The sequence below is a fragment of the Octodon degus genome, unplaced genomic scaffold, assembly GCF_000260255.1.
Source record: "Octodon degus isolate 3935 unplaced genomic scaffold, OctDeg1.0 scaffold00011, whole genome shotgun sequence".
Lineage (NCBI taxonomy): Eukaryota > Metazoa > Chordata > Mammalia > Rodentia > Octodontidae > Octodon > Octodon degus.
In genome coordinates, this window is record NW_004524587.1 from 1,222,234 (window position 1) to 1,248,289 (window position 26,056).

The 26,056-nt window shown below is 50.3% G+C and overlaps 1 protein-coding gene across 1 annotated transcript in view; it reads left to right on the plus strand.

Moving 5' to 3' along the window:
* Window positions 1-25,782, plus strand: part of Cdyl2 (chromodomain Y like 2) — a 69,849-nt gene extending 44,067 nt beyond the window's left edge. Inside the window, exons 4-7 of the mRNA XM_023709381.1 lie at window positions 6,252-6,424; window positions 12,987-13,197; window positions 19,966-20,109; window positions 22,684-25,782. Coding sequence (XP_023565149.1) covers window positions 6,252-6,424; window positions 12,987-13,197; window positions 19,966-20,109; window positions 22,684-22,842 — 687 coding nt within the window. The 3' untranslated portion in view covers window positions 22,843-25,782. The remainder of the gene's footprint in view (window positions 1-6,251; window positions 6,425-12,986; window positions 13,198-19,965; window positions 20,110-22,683) is intronic.
* Window positions 25,783-26,056: the final 274 nt, after the last annotated feature.

Consider the following 26,056-nt stretch of genomic DNA (forward strand, 5'->3'; position numbering starts at 1 on the left):
AACCAAAGGCCATTCAGTGGTCACCAGCAGACCAGCCTCTCTTATTGGGTTGGAAACTGGAAGGGAACCACTTCTAAGTCCCAACAGACTCTCTAGTGGTCCATGTGTCATTGGTTGAATTGGCCACTGAGGCAGAAATTCACTCATTACCGGCAGCGAGAGCCAGGTTTTGAGGCTAGGGGGCACTCTGTGCTGCTTTTCTTGTCTGGAATATAGCAGAGAACAGGGAGGTTACCAAACATGACGCCGCACGGTCCTCATGGTTGAAGGTCCATCCATTTCACTCCTGGGAGAGGATCCCTGTGCTCTCAGCCCTGGCCACCATCACCACCAGCATCCCTGGGGACCAGAAGGCCATGTAGGGCCCTCTCACACCCCTCTTGGCATGCCGTTATCCTTGCTTTCTGTTTACTTTTATTTCCATCTTAGTCACCAGAGCCACAACTAGTGGAGCATTTTGCTAGGGCCGAGTAGCAGCTTGCTTGTAAGTCTGCCCATGTCCATCACTTCCATGCTTCCTGGCCCAGAATCACCCTCCGCGAGGCAGGCAGAATGGTGTACTGGAAACACAGCCGTGACCACACCACACCAGCACATGTGCATATGTGCACGTGTCCCGAACCAGCGGGTCAGTCAACGAAGGTCACCTGGGGGAGGAGCGGGGAATTGAAGAGGGAACAAAGGACAGGAGACGCGAGAAATGGAGGCAAGACAAAGATTCTGATCAAGCCTCATTTATTTAGGAGAGGTGCTGGGCATATATAGGGGAGGCATAGGGAAATGACATCAGCGGGTAAAAGGTGCGAGTAACTAGGCAACCAGGCTATGACAGGAAGTCCCACCTCCAGTCTCCGGCATAGCAGGAGACTTATGGGAAATAGGCGGGGTGAGAAGGACCATAAACTTAACTCAGCAGGGGAATAGAATGGATACCGGTTAATGGCCTCCAACATGCATGCGTGCGTGTACATCCACATCAAGCATGTTGGTTGCCCTCATTAACAAGCAGGACCCTCGATATGGCCTGCAAGGGCGAAGGCTGAGCTCATGTGGTATCTCACCTCACGCTCTTGGCATTCCAGAGGCGTGTTTTCTTTCTGTGTCTGTCACAGGGCCCCTCTGCCTGGAGCAGCATTTTATGCCTTCTTGCTTCACCAAGGCCTGCTCTTTCTTGAGGCCTCAGCCTGTGCTTTACTCTTATAGAGAGTCCTCCCTCCCCGCCCTGAGGTCCTGTCTCCTCCCACATGCACCTAGCACCAGGCTCCTTCCTTTCGGACCTGTCACAGTTGTTATTTTATTAAGTGCCTGTTTCACTCATCAGACCAAAGGCTTTTGATGGATTAAAAATACATAATTTCTCTGTTATGGTTCAGATCTGAGATGTCCCCCCCAAAGCATCGCATGCTGAGAGCTGGGCCTTCAGGGGCCATGGACTCATCAGTGGACTAATCTGTGAATGGGTTTGAAGCTAAGCATGGCGTAAGGAGCTGGGATTTTGTCAGGGTGATTCCGTGGGTCATGGCCTTGGAAGGCGTACTCTTGGCCCTGGCTGCTGCTCCTCACTCTGCTTAGGGGTCAAGCTGCTTCCTTTGCCCAGGCCTTCCTACCATGTTTTCGCCTTCGAGCCAGCTGATGTGGACTGAAACCATTAGTCAAAATAAACCTTTCCTACTTTAGGCTGTAGGAGTCAGGTAGTTTGTTCCAGCAATAGGCAAGTGACTGATTCACCTTCAATGCAGTAAATATATATATATATATATAGTGAAAAATAAATATGCTGCTGGAATGTTTTTAGTTAGAGTCAAAGGCAGAAACACTTAGTTTTTATTACAACCATAAACATGTGAAACTTGCTTATAGGGCAATCATCAAAAGAGTGACATGCCTGCAGCACTGGTGGCATGGTTCTGGGTCTTCTTTAGCCTAATGGTTTGGTTCTCCACATGAGCTTTCGGGCTCCTGGCCTGACCCCCATCTTGATGCAATGGTGCAAGAACTTACAACACTGAAATATTAGTCTGAAACATTGTCATTCAGTGTTTGGCTATATACACAAATAATGAACTGGCAAGTTTCAAATTAGATCCTTGGAATACAGCAAAATAGTTCTCTTTTGCTTTATACAATTATTCAAAGTACAATAAACAGTTTTTAAAAACCATGATACAAAAATTCTGAACCAAGGATTTATAGATGAGGAAAGTGCCATCTTAACTCTTAAAGGATTATATTAATTATTGATTGTGACCTAACAGATTGTGCTAAATTTAGCACCTGCGAACAGCAAGGACTTCTTATTGCCCAGCCTGTGCCTAGAGGTTGGGGTGGGCTCAGCCGCTCACTCTGGCCAGGGGCCCCATCCCGCCGCAGTCTGGCTGCTAGTTGGGCTGGAAGATCATCAGTCGCTTGGCTGCTAGAGGGAGGGGCCACATCCGTGCCCCGCCATGTGGGTGTTGGTGCTCACTGGCCAGAGGGGGCCTCAGAGTTAGCTGCCATGTGGGCCTCAGGGCTACCAATGACAGGATAGGTGACCTCCTCCATTGTGTAACCTCATGAAAGTGCCATCCGGTCAGCCGCTGTGGCATCCTGTGCAGGCGAGATGTGTGAGGTCCAGCCCTCACTCACAGTTAGGTTGCTGCAGGGCAGTATGAGTAGCACACAGGGTGTCAGCAGGCCCATCTCAGAGACAGCGGCCACAGTGTTTTCCAGCGGGTAGGAGGCAGATGAGGTAAGGATGTGTACATTCCGTAGCACAGGTAGGGCTTGTCAGATAGCTGCAAGGGTTTGCAGTATTGGGTGTGTTGTACAAGTCCCTCAGACCTTTGGGAAAATGCTTCCTTTTTATATTAATTTTATTGAGAAAGAAGTAGCAATGAGACAGTTTCAAAACAGGTTAGGACAGTTACAATAATTAATACATTGCATATTGTTGTCTTCATAGTAGTTGTTCATAGTACAGGATGCAGACGTGATATCTTGTCTATACACTGTTAGTTCAAAGCTTTCTTCTCATTAGGAAAAATGCTTCCTGAAGGTCACTGCTTTTGAGATGGGCCTGGAACGAGTAGATCTCAGGGCAGAGAGGGACCGGGTTGGACTCCTCTTGTATCCAGGTCCCATGAACTTGGTGGTCTGCTGTAGCCCCGTGGAGGAGCTGCAGCTGGATGTTGTGCAGGGGAAGCATGTTAGCGGCAGCAGATGTGAGCTAGAAGTGCAGAGCTTAGCAGTGAGCACACAGGCTGCGCTCGGGACCTCCCTGCACAGGGCAGGCTGCGCGCTGGAGGGGTGCCGCGGGACACACGGGCTGGGCTGGTGAGCACTGTGAAGAAGCTCTAAGGGTGTTCAACTTCCTGTCCTGAAAGTGCCTTTTACCCTTGCTTTTGGGTGATAGTTTAGCTGGGTGAAGAATTTTTCTCAGCAACTTGAAAATGGTATCTTATCTCCTTTTGGAATTTAGTTCTGTTGAGAATTATCCCTTCAGCTAACTGTTTGTACTTTCACAGTAATCCTTTTGTCTCTGGGCATTTTTTAAGTTTTCATTTGTTTAATTTTAAGTGCATATTTTATTAGTGCCTTTTAATTTTGCAAAACATTATGTTTCAATGTGTTTATTTTGATCATATTGATCCTCGTGGGTGCTCCATTCACATCCCTTATTTCCTTCCTCCTGTCTAATAATAATCTCCCTTTATGAGATAGTGTCAGAATTTCTGAATCTGATTTATTTTACTTAACATAATCATCCCCAGTTCCATCCACTTTCCTATTATATATAGCTATACATAATATGATATATATATATATATATATATATATATATATTATATGGAGAGAGAGAGAGAGAGAGAGAGAGAGAGAGAGAGAGAAAGGCACATGAGAAAACCATGGTGGCCTTGAATATGGAGAGAGGGGCCACCACCCCGCTGTGGAGGTGCCTGGAGAAATGGGGAGAAGCAAGGAACCGGGGTCTCCGAGGCCTCTGCACAGCAGTGCAGCCCTGCTACACACACTCCCGTCTCCTTTTCTCCTTAGATGCTGCCTCCCGCTTCTCTGTCACCTCAGAAGAGAACCTTGAGCACCTGCTTTAGACCGTCCTGTCGCACTAGTGTTTGCCCCCCTCATTCACATTTGCCGTCTAGTTCTGTGTTCTTGATTCATGGCAGTTGCTTTCTCTCTTTCACTTTATCTGTTCTCCCTTCAGCTCCACTTAATCTGCACGTGCTTTGTTTTTCCTTATAAGAAGTTTTCCCAGGCTGGGGAGATAGCTTAGCAGGCCTGACAAGCACATGGATCTAGGTTTGATCCCCAGTACCGCATGCCCAGGTGCACTGTGCCAGCCCTGAAGTCCGGTGTGGTGGCGCACGCCTGTAATCTCAGCGCTGAGGAGACCGAGACAGGAGGATCACTACTAGCCTGAGCTGTGTCGCGAGACCCTGTACCAAATAAACAAACAAATAAATGATTTTAAAGCTTTCCCATTAAATCTCCTTTTCCCTACTCTTCTACCTTTCTACTGTTCTTTCTTCATCTTATATCTCCTTTCCTTGGTTTTTTGAAATATTTTTATGTTGCAATCTCCTTAAGACCAGTAGCACTTGCGGTTCTTATATAATCCTCCTGTGTGCTGAGGCTGCTGACTTGGATTTCTTCAAGTGTTTTGTAATTTTTCATTGTGAGCTCCCTTTCGACGGGAATTTATGTCCCTGTGTAATTCTCATGCTGTCTCAGGTGCAGTTTTTCTCCAGAGTACCTTTCTGTTCATCTCCGTGAGATCCCTCCGGGCATCCCTAACCCGTGTCCAATTTCCATGTTAATTTTTTAGCGTGGAGATTTCTCTTGTCACATTGCAGTGGGACTCTGAAGTTCAAGTCCAGGTACAGTGCAGGTTTGGAATTTTAGATTCTCGCAGGAGACTTTTTTCCTCCCACAGAGATGAATCCCTTGTGCAGCTTGTCCTGTGGCAGGAGGGCAGGTGAGTGGGGTTGCGGCCCAGACTTCCCTTAGAGCAGCCGAGCTGTACTGCTGTGGGTCAGCCCGAAGGCTCCGGCTCCCGAGCGGAGCTGTGCAGGCCGGACGAGCTGAGGAGCATGGTGAGAAGGACTTAGCAGATGGCAAGGCTGCCGGGCTTGGCTAGCCATGGCCTGGATCCTGGGGTTCTGGGTATGCCGCAGCCAGCAGGTGTGTGCCGGGGGAAGCAGCTTCAGACCCTGGCTGCGTCAGACCCTCCCCAGGCTAGGAGGGCAGAAGCGTCTGCTTGGCCCTGTTCACTGCACACCTTATACCCCGGTGCTCCTGCAGTGAGACTGCCGCTGCGTGGAGAACTTCAGACCAAAGGGCCACGAGCTCTGAGAGGCAGCCTTGCTTGTCTTGAAGGCTTCTAGGTGTGAGAGAGCAACCCGCCTTCTGAGCAGAGGACACAGGCTGGGAGAGAGTTACTGTATAATGGAACAAGCAATTATTGAGTATTCACTATATACCAGGTACTGTGTTAGTCTCCAAGAATACAGTAGGCAGTGAAAGAAGCATTCTCCTTGTCATTATTAAAATGACAGCCTAGCAGGGGCAGGCGGATAAAATGTCCTCTTCAGTAGCACAAAGAGGAGTAAAAAGCATCCATGGCATCTGCCAGGAGTGTGCGCTAGAGGTGGACACAACTTTCTCTTTCCTTTCCTTCGATTATTTATTCCAAAGTTTTTGAAAGTGCGTGCTGTGATCCCCCAACCCAAGCTTGATCTGACCGGTTGTCTCAGGTCCTAGGACCAGGAAGGAGAAGGGTCAGACTGTGGGCCAGGGCTTCTAACACCAGTCAGACTTGGGACCCTCGTCCAGCTCTGACATCAAAGCCCCTCCCCACATGCCGCCACCACAAGCCACGCGAGGGTCCAGGCTGAATGGAGAGTGAGCAGGAGTAGAAGAGAGCTGAGCTGCCTAGAGAGGACGAGTGTGCCTCACGTGGCCCACACCCAGGACTGTTCCCACAACATGAAAAGGGCTCAGGAGGCAATGGAGAGGGTTTGCAGAGATGGACAGGGAGTGGCTGACGCCAGTCAGCTTCTGGATCTGACTCAGGGACCAGCAGGCCGGCTGTGGTTTCCGTACGCGTTTCTGGCTTTGATCTGGGTGTGTGCTTGGGTCTGGAGCAGGCTCCTGGCCCAGCAGAAGGAGATCTGCCCGCCTCGCCCCTCTGGGGCCAGGCCCCTGGCTGGCCTACTGACGGGCGCTGATATCCCTGTTCCCCTCTCTGCCCGCAGATCATGAAGGAGCTCCGGCGAGCACTGTGCAATGCGGCCACAGACGACAGCAAGCTGCTGCTGCTCAGCGCCGTGGGGAGCGTGTTCTGCAGTGGCCTGGACTACTCCTACCTGATTGGCCGCTTGTCCAGTGACCGGCGAAAGGAGAGCACTCGGATTGCGGAAGCCATCAGGTGAGCCTGCTCCTTCCTGCCCGGCACCCTGGGCTCCTGCGCAGGAGCGCTAAGTTCAGCAAATAAAAAACACAGGCTGCTCAGTGACTGAAGCGTCAAATGACAAAGTAATTTTACTTTTAGCGTAAGTGTGTCCCATGCGATATTTGGGACATACTTATATTTAAAGATTATTGGCTGTTTATTTAAAATTAAAAATTTAAATCTAGCAATTTGTATCTTATCTGCAACCCCGATCCCTCCCGAGTGAGGACTGCTTTGCTGTCCGGGTCGGGTCTCACTTTCATTCTTCAATCAAAAGTGGTTTTCTTTTCCTGCAAAGGGCTGGGTCTGGTCATGGCATGTGTGACAACTGTTCTCCTGCCTCTGCTTGAAGGTGGAGGTGCCTGGGGGTTCTGACAGTGCTGTCCCGGGCGTCTTCTGACTCAACAGCGGTGGTGACAGGAGAAACTATCAGTTTGCAGACCCCACTGGGCAGGAGTAATTGCCCCTCTTCCTGCCTTTGAGGCAGAAATGGGGGTCCGAAGGTGATGTCCAGCGCCAAGAGTCAGTATTCCTTTTGGGACACACAGTAAAGTACATCAGGGTGATTTTCATCCAGGGCCATTCAGCTGGTTGACAGCTGTCACTCTGTCCACCTTAAGAAGGCTGAATACACTCACTGCTGTACTTTGCTTCGCAAGAAGGACAGGAGTCCCAGTTCAGCTCCTCCCTGGGCCCAGGAGGAGAGGCGCTTACTCCCTAGTGTCAAGAGTCCAGGCTGCATGTCTGGATTTTCTGGGGCTGCACCACGCAGGCCGATTTCTACGTGGCTAAGAGGTTGTGTGGATGTCCAAGGGGTCATGTTAGGACACTCATGTGTGGGTTTCTAGACCCTCTTCCGAGAGAGCCAAGATGCTTTTTGGAGACGAGGAGGAGCCTGGCTGCCTTCCCGGGAAGGGACCCGTGGTAATGCTGACCCCATGCGCGGCCCAGTCCCTGGAGGTTTGCTCCCTGCTTGGTCTCTGCTGCATTTTCTCTGGCTTCTCAGGAGTCAAGAAGAGCAACAGATCCCAGTATGCTCCTCATTTACTAGGCCATTTGAACCCAAACTACGGAACTGAGTACCCATCTCTGAGCCATAGGAAACCCTGCTTATCTCGTTTATATGTTTCTGGTCTTTATCTGGCTTTCCAGAACCCAGGAAAACCAGTCTGGCCTAATCCCTGGCTTCAATTCCTCACTCACACAGCTCATTAGCATGAAAGCTTCCATAGCATCCTAATCTTTGGAACCCATAAATGTGACCCTATTTGGAGAAAGGATCGCTACAGATGGAGTTAAGTTTAAAATTCCAAGATGAGACCATCCTGGATTAGAGGGGGCTCCAGACGGAAGGGGAGCGGCCCTCACTGGAGAGCAGACACAGTCGCAAGAAGGTGGTGTGATGTGTAGACAGGAACTGCAGGGGGCAGCTACCTGCTGGGAGGTACAGGGGGGCTGCTACCAGCAGGAGCTGAGGAGAGCCTAGGGCTCTCCCCAGAGCCTCCAGTCCCCTGTGGGTCCCCCAAGGCACCAGCTCCCCATACCTGGACTTTGGGCTCCTGCCCTCCAGACTGGTGGAAGAATGAGCTTCTGGTGTTTTCAGCCACGCCGTGTTCAGCGTGGCCACAGCCCCAGAAGTGTTAGCGCCTCAGGAAGCCCCCTTGTCCTGGCCTCCCCTCTCAGGCAGGGTCCATCCTGACTTCTGTCCTGGAGCCTGAAGGGGCTGCTGCTGCTGGGCAGTGCTGGGGTCTGCCTGGTGGGGTCTGTTAACACCAGGGGCCTGGAACCTGAGCCTCCAGCTCCTGCTTCTTTCCTGCAGCTTTTCTCATCCTGCGAGGGCCTCAGTGACCCCCAGGCCTGTCCCTGTGTCTGCATCTGAGATCTGTCACAGCGGAGGGGTGTGACCTTTTCTTCACCCCTGGTAGCTTCTCCCTCTTGGGGTCATGAGGGCCACAGTCTTGGGAGCCTGGTCTGGGAGGAAGAAGTGTTAGAGGCATTCAGGGAGGAAAAGGTGAACTCTGTGAGCTAGAACCTCAGACGCGCACAGCTTCTGACTTTGCCACTGAGTAAGCCAGGAAACCTGAACGCAGGGCCCGTGTGTGAGGCCCTGCTGAAGGCTCATCCCTACCTCTGGGGAGATCCAGCCAGGGGGAGTCAGGCCATTGCCACCTTGGCAAGCAGGTGCACTTCGGGCAGGGCAGAGGGCGTGAAGGCAGAGAGCCACCTTCCCCAGGTTGCAAGGAGAGCAGAAATCGCTAATTTATGGGCTGGCAGTGACACGGGAGTGAGAAAGGGGATGTCCCCAGGGCCACTGCTGCCAGCTCCAATAGCACTGACAGGCCTGAGGGAGGCAGCACCCCTGGGAGGTTCGTCTGGGATGGGGCTGCACATCTGCTCTTGCGAAATTCCCTCGTGGTTCTGAGGTGCAGCCAGGGCGCAGAGCACCTGCCCGGTGTCAGCTAGGAGTGTGTGCCGGTGGGGTGCGCGTGCAGCAAGAGGGACAGAGAGACTGCTGTTTGTGGTGGTTAGAATAAGAAGCGGAGAGGAGGAGTGAGAGACAGCAGGGTGAGGGCAGGGTAGACAGAGGGGCCCCAGAGCAGAGGGGAAGGACGCTGTGAAGGTGTCTCCAGCGCCCCCAGATCGCAAATGTCTCCTTGGAGCCTGCTCGTTCATGTGGGGGATGGGACGCCATAGTCCTGCACTTGGCAGAGAATGTTTTATGAGTTTCAGAGATGATTCATTCAGCAGAAGCTGAAGACTGCTCTCACCTAACCCTGGCATAGGTGACCTGGTGCTTCTTACGTGCTGTTGGTAGGGAGGTGCTGTCTTGTGGCCTCTGGAAGCAACATGCCTGAGCTCAGACCCACCTCAGCTGCTGCTGGTGCAGTCTGGGGCACATCGCTCGTCTCACCGAGCCTGTGGGCTCATCCAGAAAATGGGATCCATAGAAGGGGCAGTCCCGGCCCCACTGGTGAGCTGCTAGCATCAGGAGCAATGATAATCCCTCTTGGGCTACTCCTGGCTGACACTAAGCCTCACGGTAGGTGTCGCTTCCAGCCACGAAATCTTCCAGCCAAGCTGAGTCTGAAGTTGGTTTAGGCCCCTGGAGACTTTTGGGGTGCCTGGGAAGGCAGCCTGTGTGTATTTATTTGGGTTCTCAGGCCTTGGTCTGGCTGACTTGGCTTGTAGCCTTGGCAAGGAGAGGTTGCCCTCTGTGGCTGGGCTTAAAGGGAGTAGGGAACTGGGTCGCAGTAGAAACGCCAAGTGAATGTGGCCGTGCCCATGAGCAGTCCTGCTTCTGCAGGGAGAACCTGACAGGACCACATGGGAAGTTAGAGGGAAGCGCCGCGGGCCCTCCTCCCTGGCCCCGCCTGCCCTATGCAGCAGCACCCCGTCGTGCATTCCTTGGGTGCCAGGCTCTGTGCTGTGGGCCTGCATGGACCGTTTTTCTTGGTTGTCGTCTAGCCCCATGGAAGGCCATCATTGGCATTTCTGAATCAGGAGGAGGAAGACGAGGCAGCTTGTCCCAGTCTGGCCACTAAAGCGAGGCACACCTGAGACTTGGCCTCAAGTCTCTCCAACTCCGACATTCCTGTTCTGGGCCACGTCAGAGCAGCCAAGCAGAGTGTCTGGGCAGAAGCCTGGGGTGAGGGAGAGGAAGCTCGAAAGGCCAGGAGCAACCTAATGGCTGTGGACACCAGGGAACACAGCACCAGTCTCCCCCGAGCTCGCTCTGCTGTCAGATCAGATATCTGAGCTGAGGGTCTGTAATGCAATATCCTGTTTGCTGTTGGGCTCCTGCATCCATCCCTGGGGCCTTGCGATAGCGATCTGCCCCCTGAGGTGAGAGGAGAAGCACGGGAGGGTGGTCGTGGCCTCACATTTTGATATGAAGGCAGAGAAAGGCAGGTTGGAATGAACAGGAGGGGCTGGGAGGGGGTTGAAGTTCGGCGTGCTGGGCTTTGTCTCTCTCCTTGGTGTCCGTGCTGCCCTTGCACAGAGCTCAGGTTGGAAGCCACAGAGCGGGACCCTGGAGGACCCTGATATGCAAGGTTCTGGAAGGGCTGAAGGCTGCAGCGATTCCTGGAGGGCTGGCGGTGTCGGCCAGCGAGCGCATGGGGGCGCACAGGAGACCCTGAGCAGACCGGCTGCCTGGGCAGTCATGGAGCCTCTGATACTGTTCTGTCCCGAGGATGATGCATCCTCAGGAGACTGTGGGGGGAGTTCAGCAGCCAGAGGAAGATGCGGCTCGATGAGTCTTAAAGGCCTTCCTAAGGCTGAGCTCCATGATTCTGGAATTGTATAAAGATTTACTGGGAATGCAACGTCTGATGAAAATCCCGAAACAGTGGGCTTCCAGGGAGCCTGCACAGAAGCCCTGTATCCCCACAGACTCCCAGTTGCACTGATGCCGAACAAGCTGGTGACCCAGCCTAAAATCTAGTCGTGAGGTTAGGAGTTGGAGCAAAAAGGCAGCCAGGGCCTTGGAGGGTCAGCTGCGTAGGGGCCAGCAGGGGCCACGCACACTGCGTCATCTCAGACAGAGTCACGGCGCAAGCTTGAGTGAGTGCTGTGTACTTTTATGAAGACCCCCCGTGGTTATAAGGAAGCCTCCTCTCAGTTCCTTGATGCCAGTATATAACTATGAGAGCCACATTTTTACGAGATGGAGGAGGAGCAGTATCAGTGGGGGATGGGTAAGTTGGCATGATGTTCGTATTATTAGCTGCTATAACAGATAAGCCCCAAATGTATATAATGACTCAACTGTGATAGAATTTTACTGCACATATTTGTAAACCTAAAACAGATGCTACCTGTCATCCCTCTGGGTGGTGATGAGGCTATCCAGACCCTTCCATCCAGGGGCACCATCAGTGTCCTCCCAGACCACCATGCCCATCTGGGTGCCTGGTCTTGGAAGATGGCGTATTAGGAGGGTGTGTGTGCCCGGAAGTGGCACAGATGGTTTCCAGGAGCATGCTGTTGGGCAGAACTTGGTGACTTGTCCACACGGCTGTAATGGAGACTGGGAGATGTGGCCTGGTATAGACTCAAACAGAAGACAGAAGGGAGTGGGGTTTGGGGAAGAGCTGGCTCCTCCTATACCTTCCCCCAGATCCTCGGTGTGGCACTGGTAAGCTCCGCTTTACCCTATTACAGACTCCTTCTCTGGGGTGCATGCATTTGGGGCCCATTCTGGGTTTAAGATATGACTTCCTATGGACAGCAAGCCTGGACTCCTGTCAGTGAACAGGGTCCATCTCAGCTTGGGGCTGAGCCAGGTTGGTTCAGGGCCTGGGAGACTCTTGTGGTCTTTCAAGGGCTGTTCACTGAGCGCTGATTCCGGTAGTGATAGAAACTGAGCGATGCCCCAGCCAACCTGTGATTATTTATACGGAGTGAAAGGGAAGGACCCAAGAGTAGGCAAGGTATTAGCAGGCATTGGGCTAGTGGTGCTTCCTAAAGCTCTTGAGACCTGTGGGCGCATCACAGTGAGCAGGGCAATGCCAGGAAGGTCCGGAGAACTAGCCAAGGCAGACTGTGGCCACCTGATTTTATCCTCATGAGTTCTTGGTAGCCTTCCATCCTCCATCTGAGGGCAGCGAAGGATGCTGACTGTACTAGGCATTTGAGTCTTTCCTCTACAAGCAGATGAATATTAAAAATTTATAGATCTCATATAGCAACTAGGGGAAAGGCAGAAAGCCTTCCGAGGTAGGGGAAACAGAGGTTGTTGCTGGTACTGTGCTGTACAGGGAAAGATTCGTGTCGTAACCTTCCCAGTGCAGCGGGGCAGGAGAGGCCACGTTGCTCCATGCTGTAGTCCTGATTCTACATGCACAGTGCTGCAGAGGCCCTGTGTTCTTCCTCAGTCTTAATCAAGGTCATCCCAACACAGAGCCCCTCGTCAGCATTGGGAGGCCACCCTTGGTGACGCCGATGTCCCTGGAATGAGGCCATCTGAGCACTGAAACAAATCCTGTTAGGTCACCAGCCCCCACCTCCATCACCTGCAGCTTGCATTTCCTCTTTACCATCACTGGAAGTGAGCACTGACCCAGAAGTGGAATTCCTCTAAAAATGGGGCTCTGATACCCCTGAGGCCACTGTAACCTGCCTTGGGCCAGGGATGCTGGAACATTCTCTCCCTCAGTTGGAATTTGTCTCTCCAGAACACCCAGAGCTTTTTCTTGCTATTTCTGGTCAAGGACTGTGACATTTCACTAGTCATCCTTCCACACAGACAACTCTGTCAGTATCTAGAGTGTCCACATAATTGACTTTCCAGCTCATGGCTGTTAACAGTGGAAGCAAAGCAGTAGGAGGCATGCTGGGCCAGCACACATGAGCCGGGCCCTGTAGCCACTGTCAGTCTCCTCTGAAGAGGTGGCAGTCTGGTGACTCTGTCTGGGAGTGAAGCCCCCAGTTGTCCCTGGCTCGTTTGTAACTACTAGAACATACATCATAGCACCTGGGAGAATCAGGGGGACTTAGCAAGTTGAAGTCATGTTAAAGGGTCTTCTCTCTCCTCCAGGGACTTCGTGAAGGCTTTCATCCAGTTTAAGAAGCCCATTGTGGTGGCCATCAATGGGCCAGCCCTAGGCCTGGGCGCTTCCATTCTGCCCCTCTGTGACATCGTGTGGGCCAGTGAGAAGGCCTGGTTCCAGACACCCTATGCCACCATCCGCCTCACCCCGGCCGGCTGCTCCTCCTATACCTTCCCCCAGATCCTCGGTGTGGCACTGGTAAGCCCCGCTTTACCCTATTACAGACTCCTTCTCTGGGGTGCATGCATTTGGGGCCCATTCTGGGTTTAGGATATGGCTTCCTATGGACAACAAGCCTGGACTCCTGTCAGTGAGCAGGGTCCATCTCAGCTTGGGGCTGAGCCAGGTTGGTTCAGGGCCTCTAAACTGGGTGGAATAGCCAAGCCTGGGAAGACAGCGATGTTCACCTATTGGACACCCAGTGCATGCCAGGCACTGCAGACATCATCCAGGCATTCCTTCCCATGTCCAGGAAGGCTGAGGCCTGGGGTGAGCCGTGTGTCTGACCAGCACCCTGCAATCTCAGGAGTCTGCACATTTGCTTTCGCTCATGCTGACCAGGTGTCTTCCATCTGGCACCTCTACCTTTCCTTCCAGCTGAGGGGGAGAAGAGACCTGTGCACCCACAGGTCCACCCGAAAGGTCTCTGTGAGCCAGGCCTTTGGGGCACCTTCATTGCACTCCAGCATCATTGGCTGCAGTTCTGTTACGTGGCCACACCCACCTGCAGGGGAGGCTGGGAATGTAGTCCAGACACGTGTAATCTCACCCATATGGAACCCTTTGAGATCTCCATCTTAAAGGTAGCGAGCTAAAGTCAGAGGAGTTAAGAAATTGCCAGCACCAGGTCAGCTAGCAGGCAGAGCTGGTGCCCGAGGGAGCTGCAGTCAGTCTGCGCCACAGCAGCTGTGGGCAGCGGGCCTAGTGCTGGCAGCACATGTGGAAGGCACCCACTGTGTGCCAGGGCAGGGCATAGCCTGGCAAGGAGGACAGTTGTTATGTTATTCCTGCTGGACAGATGCAGAGACGGAGGCTCAGGAGGGCTGAGGGGCTGTTGAAGTCACAAGGTGGAATGGCAGTGGGAGACACCACGTGTCTGGCTCCTCAGTCCACGCTTTACCCGGCCTGGCTTGTAGCTGACCCCATCTCTGAGGAGCTAGCTGGAGATCAGCGCGGTCAGGGAAGGAAGGGTTTGGAAAATGAAGCTTCCTGAGGAGTAGGTGCCACCCTGGCACCCTGACATGAGCCTCAGGTCTTCCCTCAGGGGCCCAGACCAGCTCCTGCTGACACTGGCCATGGACTGACCTCAGCTCAGATGGGTGAGTGCTCACTCCAGGGCCTCAGGAGGTCCCCTGCCCGCCACCAGGCTTCTCCAGCCCCGCCCTCCAGTCCTTGCTGAGAACCACTAAGGTACCTGAGGTGCCCATGCTCCATGCTCACCCAGGGTACGGGGAGACTGGTCCCACTCTGAGTCTGTGGCCAGCTCACCGTCCTCTGCGCTCTTCCAAGGAGCAGCCTAACCACGGGACTGAGCATCTGTGGGTTACTCAGGCCTTGAGGTGGGAGAAGGTGGAGCTGGTGGGGAGAGAGCTGAGAGCAGACGGCAGAGAGGGGCAGGCTAGGCTGGCCTTGAGCACTGCACAGCAGAAGGCCATGGGGCTGCAGTGCCTGTCACTAGGGTCATGGAAGACCTACAGACTGCCCTTAAGCACCGTCCCATCCAGAGGACCAACCTCTGCCCTGAGAACCACCCCCCCCCCACCGTCCTGGAAAGCAGCTCCCCCTGCTCCATTGTCCCACACGCCTTGGGGAGCTGTTCTTGTTGGGAATGGACTCTGGGATGGTCCTGTAACTTCCCCGTACCATTGGAAGGTGCAGACCACCTTTGCCTGAGCTCTGGCCCAAGTATTTGAGAGCACAGTCTCAGCTCTGTGCTCCCTTGTGTGTAGCCGGAGCTTGGGAATCGCTATGGCGAGGGGAGGACAGGGGTTTTACACTTTTCATTTCTTTCTTTGCCCCCTTTGCATTTCCATCTATCATTGATTGTTTTTCTCCAGTGTGGGGTGGTGGGCTTCCTTTACCACCTCCTGTCTTAGTCACATTCCCATGGCTGAGACAAAATATCCAATGCATGCAACTTGAAGGAAGAGAGGTTTATTTTGGTCCATGCTTCAGCCTGGGATCAGCTGGTTCTGACATTGAAATTCAGTGGTGGAGGAACATGGTGGAGGCAAAGGTGCTTAACTTACCGTGGCTAGGAAGCCAGAAGAGAAAGGCAGGGGGAGTGTCCCAGGGAGGAGGTTGTACCTACAGCCCACCCACAAGTGGCCCACCCACCTCCACCCAGACCCACACCCTAACAGCACGTTCAGCTGTCGGCTGATCACTGATGACTGCAGATAATTGAGTCGCCCTGCAGTCCACCCCCTTCCCCACACGTGTGCTCCGTGAGGAACATTTCAGATCTAAGCCATGAGCTTTGTTCCCCACGGTGAGAGGGACTGGCAGGCATCATCCCTTGCGCCTCCTTACTGTTGTTCCTGTGCCTTGGAAACCTGATGCCCCTGACCACAGTAACGGCAGCTCTAGCCATGGCTGACCATCCCTGTGTCCTGCCCCATTGTAAGTACGCCCTCCGTCCATCCCACCTCCACTGGGGGCTCAGTGCTCTCCTTAGGCCTCTCCAGTGGAGGAAATCTCCCCTTTTGTAGAAAGTGGAAGCTTTATGCAGTTAAGTGACCTGCCCAGAGTCGCGCGTTAGTGGGCTGCTCTGTTTCGTTGTTTTCTTCACCCTAGAGTAGGGTGTTCGTTTTATCAGTCTTCACAAGGTGCACCCTGCCCTCACCTGGCCACCCAAGAGGCCTGTTCTGGGGTGTCTAAATGACACTCCAAGTTCTCCACTGTGGAAGGACAGCGTAGGAGAGGGGCTGCCATGGGCCCTGAGGCCTTGCCTGTGTCTCACACCTCCCTCCCAGGGGCTCAGGGTGGACCTGAGTCCAGATTGTCATCCAGGGAACAGATGTGGCTCTTCCCAGTGAGCCTCACAGCTTCCCCTGAGGGTGCGGAGATGTTCAGTCTCAGAGGCGGAGGCCCAGAAACGCCTGACACGAATTATTAAAAGTGTATGGTGTAATCTCTGCCCCCTCCCCTACTTCCCTGTCTCGGAATGCTGATGACAAAGCGGCGCTCTTCCTGCTGGGCTTCTGCGAGGCTCCATCCAGCAGTCCCAGCCTGAGGAGTTACTCCACAAGTGTCCTGACATGGTCTGGTCTTCAGCCCTCCACTCACACACAGGCTAGAGACAATCAGCCTAATGCTTTTCTCCACTCTGGATGGAAAGACTTGTCTCCTGGGTCATTGTGACCATATGTGACAGCCAGCACAAAGGGGCGGGCATAGGACATAGAGGACAAGACTGTATCTGCACACGGGCCCACGAGCACCCTGCATGCGGGGCAGGGAGAAGCCGGGGGAGGCGCCCCAGCAGAGGCAGTGCTGCTGCCGGGGAAGAATGGGGTTCATTCCACAGGGGATATGGACCTGGTCGCAGCAGGGACCTGAGAGCCACCGTAGCTTCCGCTACTGCCGCCGCTAGCTGTGCCTAGGCCCATTCCATGGTTCCCCCACACTCCCCACGATGGTGTATCCTAGTCAGCTCTTTGCCAGTGTATAGAAACACTGGAGGGAAGGTGCATCTGGGCTCACGCCTGTGGAGGCTCCAGCCCACGCTCAACAGGCCCTATTGCTCCTTGGCCTGCAGCAAGGCAGCACCTTGTAGTGGCCAGGAAGTGAAAGACAGGGCAGGGAGAGGGTGCACAGACCGTGGCTCCATAACCCCCTTTGAGGTCTGAACCCCAGGGCCTTGACAGCCCTCCTTGGGTACCCACTAGGTACCAAGCTTTAAGCACACAGACCTGTAGGGGGCACTTAGGTGCACACTGTGGTGCCCTGTGTGAGGGCTGTGAGCTGTCAGCATAGCGTCTGAGGGGCCTGAGGGGCTGCTTTCTGCCCTTCAGGGCCGTGTGCAGCGCTCCTTTCTGTATGTACATGGCCGATGGTGGAAACTTTAACTGGATGGTTCATTCATTCATTATGTTTTGGACCTGGGGACTGAACCAGAGCCTTCATGCTGAGCTCCATCCCTAGTTTTTTTTATTTATTTAATTTTATTTTTAACAATTTTATTGAGAAACATATCAATGAGACAGTTTCAAAACCGATTACGGGCACATTTTCAATAATTGATGCATTGTATATTGTCTTAGTGGTTATTCATTGTACAAAATGCAGACATGATATCCTGTCTCAAACATTATTATAACAAAACTCTCTATTCATTGAATTAAGAAAATGGAGTTGTATATCTGTCCTATTTTGAGTATACATATACAAAAGGGTTATTCATTTCCATCCCACTTTTTTGGTTAGTTTTGGCAGAGAAGGGCCTTCCATTGTCATGTAAATATCGTAGGTGCTTGAATTCAGCAGAATCTCCCAATGTTGTCCAGTAGTCCATAATAGTAGTGGGTTTTCTGTAAGACTGGCGATGTCCAAAGTTGTTGACTTGAGCTTTTTACAGCTCCATGTATTAATGTGGCTTTACTTTTTATACTTCGTTTTCATATTTTTCTGCTGGATGGCTGAGACCGAGATAAAGCAAGACCTATATAACAAGAAATGTAACTTTTGTATCTGACAAGGTCAGTCAAATCCCCTCAGGATTTATCCTGTAACCCTGTAACCCTGTAGATCCTTTGTCATTGTCAGCCATGTGAATGAGTCACTACCATTGCTTGACCAATTTGCTCTCTGTGAAAGCCTGAGAGAATGTTTTCTCTCCATGTGACTCTCCTTAGGCACATTCTACATCATCAATCACATTCCTCTGTGGCCCCATAATCTCTTTGATCAGAAAATTTGGGACACAACTGAGTTACATAATGTTACAGTATAGGTTCTCCTATGTCCTGAGTCCTCACTGACCTTGCAAGGCCTTGCAGCCCTTCTTTTTCTCTGATTTTTGGTCTGCAAACTTAAGTTTTTAACTCTCCAGAGGAAAAGCTTAATATTACCCTACAACATAAGCAGTTGAGCTTAACCTCACTATCTGTCTGAATATCAGGCATCTTAGGCATAACATGAAAGAGGTATTTTCCATCAAGTATTGATATGTTAAACTTTAAGTCCCTGCAGAATATGAAAATTACAAAAATTTAAAAAATAAAAATTTGAAAAAATATGAATAAACAATTACATAATTTTACACAGAAATTAAGAAATCTAACCATAGACAGCGTTGTAGTGGGACTGTCCTGTGGCTTTTTTTTTTCCTGTGTCTTGTTTTCATTTATTGCCCTTTTTTTTAAACAAACATTTACTTGAGAGACAGTATGGCAGTAATTGGTATGTCATGACAAGCAGTACGTATTTAGAAGACCAGAATGGCAGGCATTCCGAGCACGACCCTACCATTGCACACTGCCATCTTCAGTGCAGCAGCTTAGTTCACAGGTATCAGCATATATAGTTAGTCAGGGTGAGAATCCTACCAATTAACTGCTAGTTTCAAAAACCTGCTACAGATTCTCAGGATCCTTGCCTTGCCCATCTTGTGCGTATAAATGTATGGCTTTGCCCCATCATGTTTCCCAACTTTTTTCCTTGCCCACTCCTCATTGTCCAGTCCTCAAGTTCTTGCTTTCCTTTTAATTGTGTTTAATTCCTTTTATTTGTATTTCTTCTTTTGAGTTCTTATACTAGCGAGACTACGATATTTACACATGTGGGTCTGGGTTAGTTCACTTATGAGTATATGTTCAAGTGGCATCCACTTCAATATGAAGGCTTTGAGTTTATCATTCTTTATAGCTGAGTAATACTCCATTGTATAAAAATACCACATCTTCTTTATCAATTCTTCAGGTGACGGGCATCTTGGTTGTTTCCAAGATCTGGCTATCACAAATTGTGCTGCTATAAACATAGGCACACATATAGGCTCACACTTCCCTATGATATGATGTTTTCAAATCCTCTGGGAAAATTCCCAGGAGAGGAATAGCTGGTTTAAAGGGGATTTCCAGACCAACTTTTCTAAGGAGTCTCCATACTGATTTCCATAACGGTTGCACCAGTCTACACTCCCACCAGCAGTGCAGAAGGGTTCCTTTTTCCCCACAGCCTCTCCAACATTTGTTGTTGGGTGATTTCTTTATGATAGCCATTCTTTCTGGGGTGAGATGGTATCTCAGTGTTGTTTTAATTTGAATTTCATGGATGGCTAGTGATGTGGAGCATTTTTTCATATATTTATTCGCTTCTTTAATTTCATCCTCTGAGAAGTGTGTGTTCATCTCGGATGCCCATTTTTGGATTGGATCTTTAAATTTGGGGCCCTAGTTGTTTTTTAATTTGAAGAAGGGAACTTGCTAAGTTGCCTGGGGAGCTCGAACTTGTGGTTTCTCCTGCCTCATCCTTCCAAACTTAAACAAATCAGAAAAAGAAAGTGAACTTCATTGTTCCCTAACTGAAAAGTTCAGAAGTTGGAGCGAATGAGGTCCAGGAGCTCCAGTGCCTCTTCTCCCCTCCCCTCCTTTCCCTCTCTCTTTCCCCCTTCATCAGTGGAATCTCTGGGATACTTTGTTTTGCAGCTCGGTTATCCCTTCATCCCTAGACTGATGTCAGGGTCCTGGCGCTGGCACGTGTCCGCCCCCGGGCGGGCCTGCTCACACTTCTGGAGCAGCGCTAGGTGGACACGGCTGTAACACGTGGGACTTCTCCTAAGAACGTCATGAAAGCAGGAGAGCTGTGGTCCCTCTGCTTGGAATAGCGAGCGCAGTCTGTACACACGCTATTTCCAGCCCCAGGCTGTGAGTCCTGCTTTGTGGAGCACGGACGCTTGTGCCCAGCCAGCCTGGTACTCCTGAGATCTCCACACCCAGCACTTCCCTGCCTTTGCTCTTTCAGGCCAATGAGATGCTGTTCTGCGGGCGGAAGCTCACTGCTCAGGAGGCGTGCAGCCGGGGCCTGGTGTCGCAGGTCTTCTGGCCCACCACGTTCAGCCAGGAAGTCATGCTGCGTGTCAAGGAGATGGCATCGTGCAGTGCCGTGGTGAGTTCCGTGTGTCCATGTGCCAGTCCTTCCTGCAGATCCATCTCGCACGCGAGGACAGCCAGGCTCATAGGGACTGACCCATGTGGGAGAGGCCTGCAGGGTCAGACACTGCCCTGTGGCATGCCTTTCAGTGGGGGATGTGTGCTCAGCCTTCCTGGCTGTCCTCCTCCCCCCCCACAGGCAGAAGAGCCTCACTGCCCAGTGTAGAGTACACTGCTCTCCACTGTACACACATGCCAAAAGCACTAAATGCCTACATGCTTCTGTGTGGGTGTTTTAATTTTTATTAGTGCACGTTTGCCATACATAATGACTACCTTCTTCATGGGTGGTTGGTCTGTGTGCATAACACGTTTAACTTTTTATGTCCTTCCCCCTGAATCTCCTGGTCCCCTTCCTATTTGCAGAAGATCTCTCTCCCTGCTCTCTACTCCATATCTTTTGTTTTGCTCAAAGAAATGAGAAGCTTGGGCAAATAAAAGACAAGGGCTGGAACTGGCCTAGACGTGGCTGGACTAGGATGCACTGTCCCTGTGTTTCATTTCTTCTGCCTACTGAGAGCTTGGCATGTCTAATGATTGCTGTTTGACTCTGAAGATGCATTGAAAAATAGATGAATAACACCTCTGCAGAGGCGCCACTTTTTAATTAAATGTCGATTTTTTTCCTGACTACCACCATGAGCATAGGAGGTGAATGTCCTGTGGGAGGTGGGAAGGAAAGGCTGGTGCTGGAGCCAAGGGCCGGCTCCAGAGCTGAGATGTGGGCCCAGGCTCTGCACATGTTGGACCAAGGGGCCCGGGGCTGGGCTGGTGGGACCCAGGCTTCGATCGGTGTTCCTTCTGCCCGACCCATCCAGCTGTTGTGATGCTTCTGATGGGCCTAGTCTGCCCCTTATTGGGCACCTGCCCTTCTCTGTGAGAGCTGAATAGTAGCTGTAATGATGGTCTCCATGCCAGGGTGACAACCACAGCCCTTGCTGTTCTACATGGCTTTGTTTTCCTCTTCTCAATGATACACATTACCAATTCATGCTGGAAAATCTGGCATCCCAGGAAACCTCACTGCCCTGGGTACATGGGTGTGATTTGTCACCCCAGGCCAGCTTTGCCGAGGGACAGGCAGCATCTGAGTGGAGAACACATTACGTTGCAGGCAGGCACCGCCTGTGCCAGCTAGCACAGGGCACAAGATGGGCAGGGAGGCCTAGGAGGAGGGCAAGAGGGGCCTGGGCTGCAGGGCACACAGCTGCTGGAAGGACGTTTGAGGGGACGCACTCTTAGGAGAGGCCTGCGGACCGGAGACACCACAGGGAACTCCAGGGCTCTGGGTGGTTTCTGAAGAAGGGCTGTACTCCAGGATAGGGAAGTGTGTGGCCTCCGGGGATCCCGAGGAGGAGAGAGGCCTGCTAGCGCCTTCCCACCACCCAGCCTCCTCTCAGGCCTCCCACACCTGGAACGCAGCATGTTAGGATGCTGTGAACAAAGCCTTGATCTCAGCTAGGCCTATGGAGGAGCCTGTGTAAGGGCTGCACCTCTGTTGCTAGGAAGGAGGCAGCAGCGTGGCCTTGGGGATCAGCCAGGCCACTGTCTGATTCGCCAGCAGCTGCAGGGGGAGCCCAGGGCCCGTCACCCCCTCTAGGCCCTTCATCTGTGATGGAGTGTCAAAAGGATGTATTTCTAGAATAAGAGGAGGAAGTGAAAGAATTCAGGAAAAGGACATTAGGTAGATACTGACTGTAGTGGAATTATTACTTCTACTACTATTATTATGATTATTACTCAATACTATGACTTATTGCTGTTACTACGATTAGTAATAATGTGAGCACTATGATTATTCATTACTGTGATGATTACTGCATTATTTCTATAATGATTATTGCTTAATACTGTGCCGGTGATGGCCATGATACTATGATTTGTTTTTGCCTGTTACTATAATTATTATCACTATGTTTGCTGAAATTCTTTATTCTTACGATTATCACTATGATTGCTGGATTATTATTGTTCATTACTATGGTTGGTATAATCATTACCCATTCTGACAGTTATTGTATGAGGATTGTTATAGTTATTATTACTCCTTGCTACAGGTATTACTGCCATTATTACTACTGTTCTTACTACTAAGCCTAGAAGGGCCTCGCTGTTAGGTAGGCCATATATATTTGGGAAACCATTAGTTCATTTTATTACCTCTTTCCCTCTTCTCAAAGACCCTTGAGTTGATGCCACTGTCTGGACAGGTCATGACAATGAACCCGCTCATGCCATTGGGGAAGTTCAGGCAGTGGATGCCCACAGAAGACGGCACTGAGTTGATTTCACCCACGGGTGAAAGGCAAGGCTCTGTGGTTGGGCTTCCATGGGCCGCAGCCTTCCTGGGGTAGAAGACTCAACATTTTACCTAGCTAGACTCTGTCTGTGATAATGCTGGAATATGGAACCAGCAGGCCAGGCTCAAGGCCAAAGTCACCTTGCGGTGACACCAGAAAGTGGCTCGTTGCCTCTGGACTGCGTGCCTAGTCCCTGGGCTGGCTAACCAGGCCTGTGCCTTTCCCCGCAGGTGTTAGAAGAGTCCAAATGCCTGGTGCGCAGCTTCCTGAAGTCGGTGCTGGAGGAGGTGAACGAGAAGGAGTGCGTCATGCTCAAGCAGCTCTGGAGCTCCTCCAAAGGCCTGGACTCCCTGTTCAGCTACCTGCAGGACAAGATCTACGAGGTCTGAAGCCCGCGCACAAGGGCCTCTGGCTGCGCCTCAGCTTGTGCTCCGGCCGTCAGAGCCCAGCGTCTGCGCGGTCGAGGAGTTCCTCCTGGTGTCTCTGCGCACCTGGGGTTGTGTCCATCTCCTCGTGTTCTTTGGTTGTTCCTCATTGGTTTGATTTTGTGTGATGGTGGGAAACGAGCACACTTGGCCTCCCCCTGCCCTGCCCCACAGGGCTCGCGAGGGTTCTGCCGAGGCCTGCTGCCCTTCCCCACTAGCTGAAATGCACCATCATGGTCCAGGAAGGGGAGCCCACTCTTCCCCCATGCTTCCGACTCAGGCTGTGTCTACACAGTGCCTCTGATTTGGAGACGAGGCCAGAGTGGCTTGCTCTGGTTGATCCATCCTAGCGAATTCTCAGAGCCACGAGCAAGCGGTAGTCTAGACCTGGCTTCCGTCTCCTCTCTGATGCAGTCTGTGTGACAATTAGGGCTTGGTCTTAAAATCCAACTGAGTGATTTACAAACCCAGATATTGTACATTTAGAAATGTTTTGTTAAATATATATTTTTAAGACAATGTAAGTGGAAATTCTGATAATTTATGTATATTATATGTAAAGCTAGTTTTGCAAAAAAGAAAAACCATGAACTACTAGGAAAATGTTTTCTTTAATAGGATTTATTTTATTTATTTATTTTTTGTTTATATATTATGATGTCTGTCGTTCACACAGATGTTATTTTCATACTGTCCTGGACCAAATGCCATTCAAGGTTCGTTCTGTTTGGTGCATTCTAGCTGTGAAGTGCGTAGAGAAGAGAGCAGGAGGATTTCTGTGGATAGAGGAACAGCTCCGCATCAGACCCTCTTGGTGTAGCTGTAGTGACAGAATACTGGTTCCTTAGTCTTGTCTGTAGGGAAAATCATGAAGGGATTTTCTCTTCTTTCTCTGTTTTTAAAACTGATAAAGGGCTCTCTGCTTAAATGGTCCCCAGACATTCCTAGTTCCTACTCTTAAGACATAAGGAACAGCTGGGAGCAGGCCCTGAAAAAGGCCCTGTGCGGTAGCGCGTGGCCCACCACAAGACTTTTCTTTGTGCAAGTGACTGCCTTTCGATTTCAGAGACCATTTCTCCCATGTGTATGTTGGCCGCTGCTTTGGGCCTGGCAGGAGTGTGGGGCGGAGTTCCCATCCGCTGCACATTGTATACGGTCTGAGTCTTGAGTCTTTGCCTTCAGAAGCCCCAGTGGCCCATCTTTAGGAACGGTCCCCTGCTTTCTGTTCTGATTCCAGTCTGGGCAATTGTGTTCAGTATCTATAGGAACAGTATCCAGATTCTCTTTGGAAGTGGAAGAAGATGTTGAGAAATTTATTTCACTCAACATTCACCTTTGTTTCTTCCTGAAAGGACCAGAAATGTCTTAGCTTTGGGAATATCATTAATTGCAAAATGCTGAATAGTTTGTGGATCTGTAATGACCAAGGTAGGCAGGTGAAACCACATCTAAGGTGGAATTCAAGCTGTTAATTTGTAGGTTCAGGGTGTAACAGGAGGTATTCTCCAAGCGGCTACATTTTGGTTGTTTGCATAAAGTGAGTGAAATCCATTTACTTACAGTAAATCTATCTGGAATGAAAAATACCAGGTTATGTTAAAGTTTACCCTAAGAGCATTCTCTAGGTAGTGTTTTTTTTTAAAAATCTTGTACCCCAGTGTCCTCTCTTCACCTATGAGAAGCTTTCCTACCAACCCTAATCCCTACCCTATATCTCACCCTCCCTAGAGCCCGGGCAGGTCTTTGAGGAATCGTCAAGGGCCTGGCAACCCCGTCCTCGAATTCTTTTGGGTTTTGCAGCTATGGGTAGGAAGCTGAGAGCGCGTCTCCTTAGTGGAGGACTCTTGTGCACGTCCGCCCCACTCCTCCCATGGTCTCCCCTGCCTTCTGCCACAATCCTGATTATGCCTGACATCTGGCGTCCTGTGGTGGAGCCATTGTAGTGCGCAGCCCTACTCCCAGGGGACTTTCTACAGCACTTCTGACAAGGTCCTCATACCTCCTCGCGGTTAGGAAGTTAGAGCCTAATGCGGATGTCACACCTGTGTCTCTTCCCACTCAGAAATAAGGTAAATAGGTAGAGGGCATTGCCGCTCCTTGCTAAGAGTAAAACTGCATAACTATGAGAAGGAAGTAGAGTACTTGAAATATTATTCTTGTTTGGTATAGATGAAACTAGAAAACGGTCACTCAGAAGCATGAAATACCTACTTTCCCTATATGAAGTTTAGTATGAGGGTGGAAAAATAATAATTCCAGTACACTTTGAATAACGCAGCTCTATCTCTGAATAGCCACATTTAAAAATAGCCTTGACTAAATGCTGAATTGCATTTCTCATTATGATGGTTAGTTTCAAAACCTTTAAACAACTTTTGAAAAATTTGTAAACTTTTTTTAATTTTGAATTTAGTCATATTCATGAAATTTTTCCAATCTAGTTTCTGTGGAAATTTTTTTAACAAAGAGAAACAAATAGAAAAATCTGCAAATCTTCCTAAGTGGATATTTAAAATGCAGAATTGCTCCTCTTCTGTGTTTCTGTGTTCAGATACCTAGATTTGTTGTATATATTAGTCTAGACATTCACTAATATACACAGTATTTAAGACTCTAAAGGAGATTTCTTAAGTATTTTATTTTATTCTCTGTAAATGGTTTTGTAAAATCTTTAAAAAAAATCTACACTTTGCCTTTGTAGATACATCTTTGAGGGTTGTCTTGCATGTATATTTTTGTTGTCAATAAGTGTTGCTTAGTTCTTTCTGCAAATTTTGGTTCAAATGCTTATAGACTTTAATACAGTATATATTTTCAAAATATAAACTTTTATATTTCTGTGGTAAGTTAGGATATGCGTTTTAGGCAATCTTTTCCATTAATAACACTTGTTCTTTAAAAAAACTAACATAGTGGTTTGGTGCCAACATTTTTATTTTGTTCTTCATGTTTTTAAAAATCTACTGCTCTTATATTGTTAGAGAGCAAGTTCTTTTATTTCTAGAAGTAACTGACTTTGAAATATCATTTGGAAACATACTGAATTTGTGAATAAGCCTTACCATTAGGATCAGTAAACTTTCCAACCTTTGCAAAGATTTCCCCATAAATTCTCACAGTGTGGCAGGTGATGGGAGTTTGTGAACAGGGCCTTAAGCTTGTTGCAAAAATAATAATA